The sequence below is a fragment of the Tenebrio molitor genome, chromosome 2, assembly GCF_963966145.1.
Source record: "Tenebrio molitor chromosome 2, icTenMoli1.1, whole genome shotgun sequence".
Classification (NCBI taxonomy): domain Eukaryota; kingdom Metazoa; phylum Arthropoda; class Insecta; order Coleoptera; family Tenebrionidae; genus Tenebrio; species Tenebrio molitor.
Window position 1 is genome coordinate 11,897,081 of NC_091047.1, and position 13,936 is coordinate 11,911,016.

The window sequence follows — 13,936 nt, forward strand, 5'->3', positions numbered from 1 at the left end:
TTTACGTAAAGGTTTGGTATAAAAACTTCAAACCAACAGCAAACAAATCATTTGGTTCGTTTAATAATAATTACTTAAATTCGTGACTTGCAATTATCTCTTATTTATGTTACAAGGAAGCTTGCAGAAGTTTGCTGACAGAAAAGTAAGTTTTAATTAATCAATAGCTTCTTATGTATTAATTAATAGAGACATCAGAGATTTTTTTTATTCGAAATTTATCCGATATTTTAACCAAGAAGAATATTTTATTTTTTAAACGTCACAAAAGTGAAATTTGATCGTCAATGTTAAAGTTTTACCTTATCTGATGAGACAAATAGAGTTGCTACTCTACATGTTGTCTAATCAATCATATAAAATAGAAAAATTATTTATTGTTATCATTCACCCTAACTATGAAAACATTATTTTCAGCTATAATATAACTAGTGGTATGATTATTATGGATGATATTATGAGTGAAATTGAGCTGGAGATTTCACGAGTCCGAAGGACAAGTGAAATGTCCTGCTTCAATTTCAGGAATTTAATATCATCGATGATTAATCATACCACGTGTTATATTCGATGAGACAATATAATGAATGAAATACAAAATTATTCATTTATTTGTTAAACTGAGAAATTTATTTCAATCAAAAATCGTAACGACAAAAGTAAATAAGATAATTTTTTTTTTATTATTATTATCGCTGTGATAGCCATGCAACTAAGGACTTTACGCTTTTTCATTGGATCATTCATGATCACGTGATACATGAATTATATTGTCACCTTATCACTATTCTACTTCAATCTTGATTTTACAAATTCCTATTAAATTGTTGTTTTTTTATCATTTTGTTACTCTTGTTGAAACTTAGGTTTTCATTGTGACATTTTAAAAAAATCGTATGTACAGTTGCGGAATTAACATTTCGGGCATTATTTTTCTGTCACTTCAAGAAAATCTCTGTAAAGCACCTTCTACTGTCATCATGACTGACATTCAAAAATTAAACTTTTCTGTGTCAGTCACTCAATCAATTTTGAATTTTGAGATTTCAGTTAGTTGTACTGAGTGTAATTAAATCATCGCTTTGATATGTTGCCTACCCGTTATTATGCCACAAATGACAATTTTTGAATGCCAAAAAGACAAAAACATGACAAGAGTAAAAAATAAGGTTATTAACGTAAAGGTTGTTTTAGAGTTTATATCATGACATTGACAATAGTGCCCGAAATTTTAAATCCGCAACTGTACCTATTCGGAGCAAAAATTGACTTTATGTGCTTAGGAGTCTTAATGCTCTTAGGCTCGGTTGTAATAAAGCGGTGTCAAGTTCGTTGTTAAAATTAACATAATGTCAAGCGATTTGATTGGAGGATACTTATTTAACACTGGATTTGAATCACCCAATCAAATGGGCGGATTTCCGACTTGACGCGTTGTTAGCTGACACGATGTTAACTAAGCTTTTTACAACCGGCCCAGTATGACATAATACATATATGTACTGTTAAACTCATTTTGTTTGTTGGAGTGTCGGCACAACCTCTTTTCTTCATGTATGTTAGTACGACTGAAGCTACGCCATACGTTTTTAGAAGTTTTGTTTTCCACAGCCATTATCTCTTCTTTTTTTGCCAATCATATTCATATTGTATAAAGGTCCCTTTGTCAATATAAACTTTGTTGACATTCAACATTCATCTGAATATCAGACTATAGTATAATTCAGAATAAGTGGCATCGCGGTAGGCGTTGATTCTCTAAAGTGAGCTTTATGTTAAGTCAAAAAATTTAGTAAACATGTGAAACCGTCATTACTTTATTCTGAGGTTATGCGTTACATTTTGACATGGTTTTCACCCACAGCAGACAAATAATACACTTTTCATAAATGAAACAAGGAAATTCCAAATACTTATAACAAGAAAATAAACACAAAACGATTCCAATGATAATATCAAGGCCAAATTAAAAGCGAAGGTTACCAACAGCATCGAAACTAGGGTATTATTAGTAAGGGTCTTGCTGCCAACGTAAATTTGAATTTCCAACGCCTACCGCGATGCCACTTATTCTGAATTATAGTATGTATATGTTCTGGCTTTCCACAAGTTGTACCTATACTTAATATTTGTATCGAGCCATCAAATTAATTTGTAATCGAGTCATCCGTGGATTTGAATCCGTATGTCTTTTGCGATTGATATGTCGAGATCTAACCTATGTTTCGCGCTGTGGTTATTGGACCATGGAGTTCAAGTAACGACATACGATTTCGGATTCATGGATAACTAGATTACAAATTATTTGATCGCTCTTTATAAATATGTCTTTGACTAAAGAAACTAGTACCAATTCAGACTATAGATACAAATAACTGTAACCTTTAAAAATTAGAGATTTATATACCTTATACTGTAGTATATATATAGTATATATATATACAGGGTGGTCCCGATATAACCTGCCAAAAAAATTCTGGGTCATTAGAAGGATCTGACAAGTCCAAAAAACCCCTTTTCATTAGGTCCAAAATAATGGGGATAAATTAACCCCTATCCACACCCATTCGACGCTGCTGACCACAAAAATACGTACCTACTCAGGAATTAATTGTTGGTGTTTGTAAGGATGACAGTATCTAAGCAATATAGGTACCTGAATCGTTTATGACAAATCTCAAATCTGACAAGCTAAATCAAATTAATGACATTTATTGAAAACGCTGTACACTGTGTGCGTTAATTCACCAGCTTATTTAGGTACAAAAGCTGATTTTGTAGACTAAGATGAATGAGTAACAAATAAAGTGATGTTCTTCAATGTGTAAATAAATGTACAGGTAGTGTGTGCAAAATTGTGTAATAAGAGTATCGTCTTAATTGTGGTTAAATAGCCAAAATAATGTATTGAATAAATTTATTTACACTTTTCATATTCGTACTTTCAACTCTAACTGAGAATATCTACTAACTAATGAAAGGTAAACTAGAGTAGAAAAATTATTTTATAATAAATGTTCTGTGTGCCTTCCGTTGGCATTTAAGCACATTTGAGTACGCCGGTACCAATTTTCATAAACAGAATTCAGCATTTCTGGGTTTTTTCGAATCTGGTTTGCGGCGTCTGTTACGCGTTTCTGGAGTTGGCCTTTTGTATTTATTTCAACTTCGTATACCAAATCTTTCGTGTGGCCCCAAAAATTAAAATCCAAAGGGGTTAAATGGAGGATCGGGGACGACATCGTATTGGAATCAGTCAGAACCAACCTCACATAAATGCAGATGTTGCTCCACAAAAGTACAACGGGACGGAAGGACTCCTTCAGGAAAACGCTCGCGTATGGTCGCCTTGCCGGTCTTGAATTACCACGTGTTTCGCCATAGAGTAAATGCACATCGGCGTATTCTTGTTTTGTGAATTTCATAATTTTTTGAAGGATTCGCAAATTTAAAATTAAACTTGACAAATGTCATAGGTGTTACAGGTACCGTTGCTAAAGAAATTGCAGCCAAGTAACGAGAATTACCTTTTTAAAACCGATTAACTCATTAGCGTACAGCAAATTTTGACCAAATTTTCAATTATTTTTATCTCGAAAACGAAAAGACTTTTATTAGAAACATTTTTTGTGTATGAGTTCTACTCGTCATCACCTATTACTGGATTTCTTCTGGCAGGTTATATCGGGACCACCCTGTATATCAATGTTTCTAGCATCGCAATTGGCTCGGCAATTTCAAGTGTGCCGCTTACAGGGTTATTATAAATTACTAAAACATCATAGTTGGCTGAGCGATTCGTAATCCTCTGTTCTAACAATATATGCAACTTTATGAGGTTACTTGTTTTACCGACTGCATAACTTATAGGGTGTTAATTCTTTATTAACCCCTTGCTAAAAACAATTCAAAGATAAGTAACAATAAGTTGTGTGAGTTTTAAAAATCATTTGTTTATACTAGCATACAACACCTTTTAGAATAAACAGCATTTTGGAGGATAAATCATTTTGGGTTCACAAATGAATTTAGAGAACATTTAAAAGCGAATCAGTCATTCCATGGGTATAACGCGGGTCTAAGTAGCAATAGTTAAATAGGTTTTGGATTTGGCTGACAATATTTCTTATTGGTAGGACCAGAATGGAAAAGCAGAAGGAAAATTTTACCAAGAAGATGTTATCCGAAAAAGTATTCACTTGTGCCATATGTGAAAACTTGCTGATGGTACCCGTAATGATGGTCGAGGACGTTGGAAATGTCTGTCACAAATGTTTTAGAAGTCGGAACGAAGAAAATGGGAAAAGTTTACCGAATACTACACTAAATTCAATCCTACAAGAACTAAAATTACCTTGTAAATTTGAATCGGAAGGTTGTGAGGTTGAAGTTATTTATGGGGATTTGAAAGACCACGAAGAAAAATGTATTTTTCGCACGGTTGAATGCGTTATGCCAAAATCTGATTGCGAATGGAAGGGTAAACTGGTAGATTTACTCAAACATTTTAAGGAGGAACATGCGAAACATGTTATAACCAGCCCCTATGGTATATTTTCTTTCGAGAATACCATCGCAAAATCTGCGAACGTTGTAAAGTTATTGAGCAACAAGAATAAAACCTACATCTTAAAGATTACGGAAGACGAAGATGGTAAAAGTTTGCAACATTTCATCTTAGACATTAAGTCTAACCCTGAAGATGAAGAATTGGTTGTGAAATATGTGGGTAAAACTGATCAGCACAAGTTAAAAGTAAAACGTATGTCATTCAATAGTTTGGATTATGAACACACGGCCAAGAAGATCCATCTGTCGACTCTACGAGAAATTGCAGCAGCCAGTGAAAACATCATGGTCACAATAAAACCTGCAAAGTGCATTTTTAAAAATATGAACGATGAAATACTGAAGCAGCTCGAGTGTCTCGTTTGCAAAGAATTAATGCGACCACCTATACGTCTCTGCAATACTGGACACAGTTTGTGTTCTTCTTGTCGCCAGAAGCTTGATGACTGTCCCACATGTCGTCAACCATGGAGTGGTAGTAGAAACTTCTGTCTCGAAGGCATCACTCCATCTGTACAGTATCCATGTGCATACAGTCAATTCGGATGTTGTGCAACATTTTTAGGAAAGGAAATCGCTCACCACGAAGGAATTTGTGAATATAAGATGTTTACATGTCCTGTATCTGGTTGCAATTTTACTGGAAATTATGTGTCGACTAAGAATCACTTCAAACTTACGCATAAAGACAACTTGAACGAAACAACATCTTATACATTTAATTTTGCGCCTTTGGGAGCTCGATCTAACAGCATCGAACACGTGAAGTATTTCTGCGAATATGGAAATATTTTCAAATTAACGTTCACCCGTTTATCAGATTCATGCAAATGGACGGTTCAAATTTTAAACAATTATGACATGAGTGTTAAGTACTTTTACAAAATTAGTATAACCGATCCCCGGTTGCAGTATCGGAAAATAACAAAATCAAATTTGTGCCTAAACTTTACCACCACCGTGACTGACCACAATATTATTTCATTCACATACTACGATTTGTCGTCGTACAAAAACGCAAATAACGATCAAATTAGTTACTGCTGTCAACTATTCGAACAAAAATCGAATTGATTTTGTCGAAATTTTTGCTAATTTAGCATTACTAGTATTTTTTACAACGTTTTATTGTATTTACTTGGATTTATAAGAAATTATCATTTTGTTTCCTTACATTTACCTACCAAAAAATGTATAATGTGTTCTTCACAATAAAGTGATTATTTTTATCGAACTAATTGTCGATTGACGTTACTTAAAGCAAGTCTAAAATAAATTGGAATACCTATAAATTGTATACATACATAAATACATAACGGGTGCTTTTCTTTAATTTGGCGTCGAAGTAAGCGTTGAACTGTCGATTGTGAAAGCACTATACAGGTTACGGATCACGGATCCACTGTTTAAATTTTACGCTTTTACACGAGTGGTGCGCTCTCAATCGACTCTCCAACGCCTACTTCGACGCCAAATTTAAAAAAACACTCTTCACATACATTCTTACTCTGTTATGACAATATAATTAAGCAACTTTTTCAGATTATTTGTTTTACTGGATGCTTAACCTACAGGATGTTAATTTTTCAATAAATGTGCCTTAAAACATAATTTTTATTTAGTTTATTATTATTTATTTACATTTAAGTCCCGGGCTTATCAGACGGTTATCGTAAAATTGTAAAAAAATAAATCAAAGTTACACCAGCAATGTGTGCTGAAGTTCTTCATCGTCCAGATGATTGATGAATGATTCCAGAAGTTGTTCTCTGTGTCGTTCTCCAGTAATGTTTCCATGAAAGATGAGCCCATACTCGTCTACCAGAAAGTGCTAACCACACTCTAACTTTCTGGATCCTGGGGATGTGGAGGTGTCTCAATTAAAACGTGTGGGTTTTTAAAATAAAAGAGACCAATGATAATAATAGACTACTAAATTGGTTTATAAAAGAACGTAATGACTGGAAGTATGCAAAATGCATATTTTCTCAGTTTTTCATAAATACATTATGTAGAATAAATTTTTGCATATTTAAGGTGTTTTTGCTTTTTTTTAAATTTGCGAAAGGAATTTTTTCATTTCATTATTTAACAGGTAGATGAACATCCGCACCATTAGAGATAGAGTTATTTAATCTCCTTTGCCTGTTTGCGACAAACGGACGGGGCGAACTGTCTTCCAGAAAAACATAGGTCATTTTCCAAGAGGTGAGTTGTTCCCAACAAGAGACGAATTGTTTCCTACTCGAATTAACCCCATGCGGTGATAATCTTCTTATTTGTAAATGTCATGCTTTCACCTATCTTAAAGTTCTTCTGCCCTGTGCTAAATACTTGGGGTACATGGCTAAAAACTGTAGATTTTATTTCAACAAATTGTATATACTCGTACATGTGACGTGAGCTTTTGTTTTACTTTTGAGCTCTGGGGTTGGATTAAAAAGCAACACTGGAAGAGCAACGTCTTTAATCAGAGTTAACGGAATAATAATACATCGTCACTTCGTCACCCTTTTATGTGGGCGTGCATTGGACGTGCTCCTGTCCTAGTTTTGGATCAGCAAAATGGGATTTCGCGGAAGACCTCGCTGCCTCGTGCCATGAAGTGGTACTTTTCGCATTATGCCTTGCTAGCGCGACGCTTGAAGTGGTACGATGAGGTAATTCGGGGCACCAAAATGCAATTCGAGGCGCCGAAATGCCCACATATACGAGTATATGTGTTAACCGTGGGACTCCACGAACGCCACGTCAGCACTGCGTGGACGATCTCGGTGGTACTCGGCGGGAACCGACGGCCCACGACGGGAGCAGGGAGATACGAATCTACCAGCAAAGGGCAGCAAAGGGTCCAGACTTGCATCGAGTTCATCCGGAATTAAAAAAACTCCTTGTTTTGAGGCTATTTGTTTCATTAATTTACCGCCCAATCACAAATCCTGCTAACACTAAGATATTGGCGCGACCTTGACGCGACCTTGAAATACTACAAGAGAGGAAAAAAGGCATTTGCACAAGGTTTGAATGGTGGCAAACGATCTAGGAGGACGCCCTGAGGCTGTCTAGCCAGAAAAAACGCGAAAATTCCAGAAGTAGTTAAAGTGAACAATTACCAAATGTAATAAATCTATATTGACAATCATTACGATTGGCGAAGGTGCTAACAGCTTTTGTAAGACTTGGTTTTTGCCCAAGGGCGTTATCCTTCAATATTTGATAATTAATCGATCAGACTCATCGGTACATATTTGTAAGACTTGGTTTTCGCCCAAGGGCGTTATCCCTCAATATTTGATAATCAGACTCATCGATACACATTAAATTAGACAATCTCAGCTACAGTCGTACGATAATCTACAATCGGACTCACCTCCACCTCATTCAGTCATTCAAACGGTAAAGCACAGGTTTGCTCAATGGGACGGTACAAACATGTAAATGATAAACACCTGACACATCTGTCGCGAATCAAGGTCATACAGTGACTCACCCGGGGGATTCCTCCCCCTAGCCCGATCATGACGAGGGGCTCCAATCACTGGCGTCGTCTTCAGAGCGCTACGTTCCGGGGTTGCGTTGGATAGTCTGGTAGCACCCGTAACAGCCCCGTGTGCAGTTTGGGATGCACGGCCCGCCCGAGGTCTCCACAGAAGAAGACCGCCACGGCCAGCGTGTGAGCCTACAACCCACTTCCATACGATACTGTGCTCCCTCAGTACAGGAGAGCCGGGGTTACCTCCCAACCGTTAATCAAGCACGTATGATCTGTTACATTTGGTTGTCACCACTGGCCGTCTCGACAAGACGCGCCCAGTCAACGGCCGAGCCGTGTCATGAGCCAAAGATGCCTCACCCGGACATCCGGTGCTCAGGAATTATACCATGGTATCTGCCAGAGGTTTTAGCGCATTGGTGGTACTGACATCATAGCCCAGGTTGCCCAAACCTGCTATCACCCAGTTACCGACACACCTGGTAACTGTATCACCGGCTAGCACAAGCCTAATTCACTGCACCACTCCCGGGTCACAGACTATTCACCTGCCGTCACTCTCGTACTCGTACCTTGGACAGCCCGTCGGTTCCAGCTGCTAAAGCTACACTGTCCCTGTTTCGCCTGTGGGACTCGTAAAAATCACCCCCGAGTCAAGGACTTTTCAGAACATAATTTATGAGCCACATGTTTGGGTGGAAGAGGTAGTTTTTCTGTTGCGTTTTTGAAATTCTCTTACACATTAAATTAGACAATCTCAGCTACAGTCATACGATAATCTACAATCGGACTCACCTCCACCTCATTCAGTCATTCAAAGGGTAAAGCATAGGTCCGGACTCGGGTTTGCTCAATGGGACGGTACAAACATGTAAATGATAATCACCTGACACATCTGTCGCGAATCAAGGTCATACAGTGACTCACCCGGGGGATTCCTCCCCCTAGCTTCTATCATGATGAGGGGCTCCAACCACGGGCGTCGTCTTCAGAGCGCTACATTCCTGGGTTGCGTTGGATGTTCTGGTAGCACCTGTAACGACCCCGTGTGCAGTTTGGGGTGCACAGCCCGCCCGCAGTCTCCACAGAGGAAGACCGCCACGGCCAGGGTATGAGCCTACAACCCACTTCCATACGTTACTATGCCCCCTCAGTACCTGGGGACCGGGATGACCTCGTAACCTTATAATCAAGAACGTATGATCGGTGCATTTGGTTGCCACCACCGGCCGTCCCTACGAGACCCGCCCGGTCAACGGCCTAGCCGTGTCATGAGCCAAAGGTGCCCCACCCGGACATCCGGTGCTCAGGAATCATACCCTGGTATAGGGAGGTTTTACGCATTAAGGTACTGATTTATAGCCCAGGTTGCCCAAACCTGCTATCACCCAGTTACCAACACACCTGGTAACTGTATCTCTATTTCCGGCTATCACTAGCCTAATTCACTACACCACTTCCGGGCCACAATTATTCACCTGCCGTCACTCTCGTACTCGTACCTTGGACAGCCCATCGGTTGCAGCTGCCAAGCGACACTGCCCCTGTCTCGCCTGTAGAACTCTTAAAAATCACCCCCGAGTCAAGGACCTTTCAGAACATAATTTATGAGCCACATGTTTAGGGTGGAAGAGGTAGTTTTTCTGTTGCGTTTTTAAAATTCTCTTACACTTTAGTATTTATACCTGTATATTTTTTTGATTTTTCCCAACTTTAAAAAAATCCCTCTTTTATAGCCATTGTTGAAAAAATATCTCTTTATCGCTTTTAAGGTAAAAAATCCCTCTAAAAAGAGAATTCCCTCCCAGTTCCTAAAAAAAAAAGTGCGTCTATGGATATTTTAAAACGACCTTTTGCTTCCTTCAGTGGTTTATTGCCCGCTAACAAAGATTGTCGTAAAAGTGGTGAGTAACCGATCCTCAATAATCCGCAGGTACAAGTCCATAACTATCCAGAGTTTTTGTTACAGGATAGGTAAATAATCCCCTAGTAATGAGACCATCATAAACGACCCAAAATGTTAACTAGTGTTTAAAAAATCGTTTCAGAATATCGATAGACGCACTTTAACACTGCTGATTTCAGGAGGTAGGTCCGATAAAAGTGTTTAAAATAACAGGTCGCTCAAGTGGTTGAATGATTAATGATAAGTTTTTTGCCGCTTCTGTCGTTATGAGTGAGCATTCGCTCCCAAAGTCGACCAAAGATTTTATTTTACGGCCGTTTAGCGCTACGGTTTTAAAGAATTTGCGTAAAGGAGCTTTAAAATGTCGAATCGATACAGCGTCTTGACCATAAGATAGAGTGCCAACACTTTAAGGAAAACACACCAAGAAAGTTGCGCGGCGGACGCAACTACGTTGGTCGAGTCCATTTTTCGATTTCTAAAGTGGGAAGGTAGAACCGCTTACCGGCCATGCGGCGTCAGAGGCGTACGTTCATTCGTGATCTGCTTTGCCAGTGTTCGTTTCGTTGTTTCGTGATTTCAGGGTTGTTTTCTATTGCATTAAAATTTGTTCCTTTCAGAACTAAATAATTTTTATTTCTTTATTTGAGCGAGGTTAGTATTGATAAAAGCGGTATCACAATCATCCAAAAAAAAAACGTATGCCCCCATTTCTGAACGCAAGTGATACGCCACTGGACAACTTCACGGACAGATTTGGATGACTCAACGTGTTCTCCTTAAAGTGTGCGAATTACGTTTATGAGATTTTTGAAGAAGAAAAAATTATTTATTTTTACAGCGTTACAGCGACTTGAGTGCAAGAATGATTGTACCGGTTAACAATTGTTGGTTATTATGGGTTTAGTATTGACTGCTATTTGTACAGGTGTCCCAGAACTCGCGCCCCAGAGAAAACAGACAAATGCCGACCACAATCTCGATTCCAAAAATGCAAACGAAGAACAACAAATCGCTTTAGTACCGCCGTCGTGGTCAACCGTGCTCATTCATCATGTATTCTGCAGCGGATTATGTGGAAATGTTGATAATTTACGGAGAATGTGGAAATGAAGTAAATCCATATGCTCTATTTTCAAGAGCATTTCAGCAACGATTTTATATAAATTTGTGGGTTGGTCTATTAGGGAATCGTGTGGTATGTCTTCAATAGAAATTAGTTTACATGTCAGCTAACTTCCCTCTTTAGGTAGGATCTTTTGAATTTCCTGCACGGTAAGCGCAAGACATTCACCCAGAATTTTGAATGGAGAATTTTTGAACGCAGGATATCCCAATTTGCTTGAAGACATTCCACTTCTTTTTTGTGCTATCGGCTAGTTTCAACACGACGGCGCACTACCACACTTCAGTCGACAAGTTCGAGAAATTTTGGATCAACAGTATCCTCATCGTTTGATAAGTTGTGGTGGTCCACGACACTGGCCTGTGCGGTCCTATTGCCTTATTGCTACAGGAGAACAATTCAGGAGTTGCGTTTAGGAAGCTTTTGCCACAATTACTCCTGAAATGGTTACGAATTCTAACCTGAATCTTTTGAGACTGGCACGATTATGCTTGCAAATGAATGGTGGCCACTTTGAGCACTTCCTCTGATTGTATTTATTTTTCGTTTCATAATCCCTTTTGGCTTGTGTTATACCTTTTCTTCCTGTTTTGTACGATAGGCTTACGTGCATTAGAATAAACAAGGTTGTTTTCAGAACCGCTATTTGTTGTTTTATTTAAAAAAATAAAAACAGATTTATGTGATCGACGGCGAATGTGACATCTTGAATGACATCTGCCTTAACCTAACATGTTGATGTTGACACTTTAGCGGACATGTCATTCTGACATTATTTAATTGTGACAATTTACAAACTTAGCAACCGATTTTATTTACATTAACACCTCAGAGTTCCCTTTCTGGAATTGGTGGATCTTAGATGTCTCACAATTCTCTTATGCAAGCCATTTGAATGAAATTTTGACACTGACGTTTCTCAAAAGTCGGTTTATTGAAAACGTAATAAAATATGCAACCTAGCAACAATTACGGGAAATAGACCTGGATGGCTTAAAATGCTTTGATTGGTCGAATTAAACTGTTCTTTTCTTGAATACCGTTCAAGATAGAAAAAATTTTCATTGAGATTATTTATTTGTCCTTGTATAATCCTAGAAATTCTACCTGAAAGGGCCGTTACCTCCCCCCTTGCAATTGTAAATTTAGTTTAAGCCTGTCCACCTTTTACCAACATTCGAGATCTGTACCTCAACCAGCACACTTCGAACGGAGTGAGCTGGTAAAACGTTAATAAATTGTTATTATTATTAACAAGTCTTTATTCAAAAACATTCGACCTCACCGGGTCAAACATTGGTCCTTCGAGCCGGATTCAGTGCGAACAAGTAGTACAATTCACGAAATCAAACCGCGAGTTCTATCGATAAACGTGGTACGAAACTCCAAGAAGAATCGCCACTTCGAGGAACTCCATTCAACCCAGGATTCAAAGGTTCAACTTCCGACAACGTCCAAGGCAGGCGCTCCAAACTTTCCGAGGCCCATCACGTCGTCAGGTTAGTGTCTCTCTTGATTCCTACCAAATCTACATTAACGTTCAATTAATTCAATACACGCTTCGATTTGCACTGAGATCATATTATTCAAAACAATTCAAATATTCAATCCTCACACATATTCAAGTAACAATCCTTTCAAAATTTATTAAATCAATTTCACAAAATGTCTAAAAAACAACTCGCAGAGGTTGTAATCATCTTAGATACTGTGCAGACAAAATTGCAAAGAATAGAGGAATACGTACAAGGTTTTGATCCCACCAAAGCTAGCATCAACCGCTTAAAAACACGCCAACAAATTCTTGAAGGCATTAGAAAAGAATTTGAAGAGACTCAATATGAGTACGAAATATTAGATTCCAAAAATGACGAAATGAAACAAACTCACATCAGATCTAGAATAGCCTTTGAAAATAAATATTGTGACATCATGTCCGACATGATGGATATTATCGATAAGGTCGAAAATTCCTCTATTTCTCATAGTAACACGGCTCCAACGTCGGGAAACGCCGCTAAAGACGTACCTTTTAATCTACCTGTAATTAATTTAGAAACTTTTTCTGGCAGCTACAAAGACTGGACAAATTTCGAAAATTGTTTCAAATCTGTTATTGATGAAAACAAAAGTCTTAACAACAGGCAAAAATTGCAATATTTAAAATCGTCCCTTCGAGAAGAAGCTTTGCGCGCGGTCGAGTCTTTATCAATATTAGACGAAAACTACGATAAAGCATGGGAAATATTAATAAACCGTTTCAAAAACACTCGCTTAATCGTGCAAGATCACGTCGCGTCAATTCTTAATGCTTCACCTATTAGCAAACAATCTCATTCCCACCTTCGCGAATTATTGGACACGATAACAACAAACATCGCGGCACTCAAAACATTAAAAATTCCGGTAGGTTCATGGGACGCCTTAATAATCCCAATAATTTCTGAGAAATTAGACTACGTCACCAAAAAAGAGTGGCAAACATCCCTTGACACTAGCGTACCCACTTACAACGAGTTCGTCAAATTCTTAGAAAAACGTTGCACTGTTCTCGAATCATTAAATAGCTTGTCAACTAAATCCTCAAATCAAGCAACGAATAACTCACTTCAAAAATCAAATCAATCAAACAAGCGAACGGTCACTTTGGCTGCTACAAACAAAAGAACAAGTTTCTGTACGTATTGTAAAAACTCCGCTCATTTAATTCACCAGTGCGATGAATTTTCAAACCTATCAGTTCCAAGTCGAAACGAAAAGGCCAGAGCAATGAAACTCTGCCTAAATTGCCTCAGAAATAATCATACCACTTCAGATTGTCGCAATACAGCCAAATGTCGTA

The 13,936-nt window shown here is 38.1% G+C and overlaps 1 protein-coding gene across 1 annotated transcript in view; it reads left to right on the plus strand.

The window, feature by feature from the left end:
- LOC138123370 (uncharacterized) overlaps positions 1–13,936 on the plus strand; it is a 38,358-nt gene continuing 24,422 nt past the window's right edge. The window contains exons 1-2 of the mRNA XM_069038056.1: positions 1–145; positions 4,137–5,511. Coding sequence (XP_068894157.1) covers positions 4,144–5,511 — 1,368 coding nt within the window. The 5' untranslated portion in view covers positions 1–145; positions 4,137–4,143. The remainder of the gene's footprint in view (positions 146–4,136; positions 5,512–13,936) is intronic.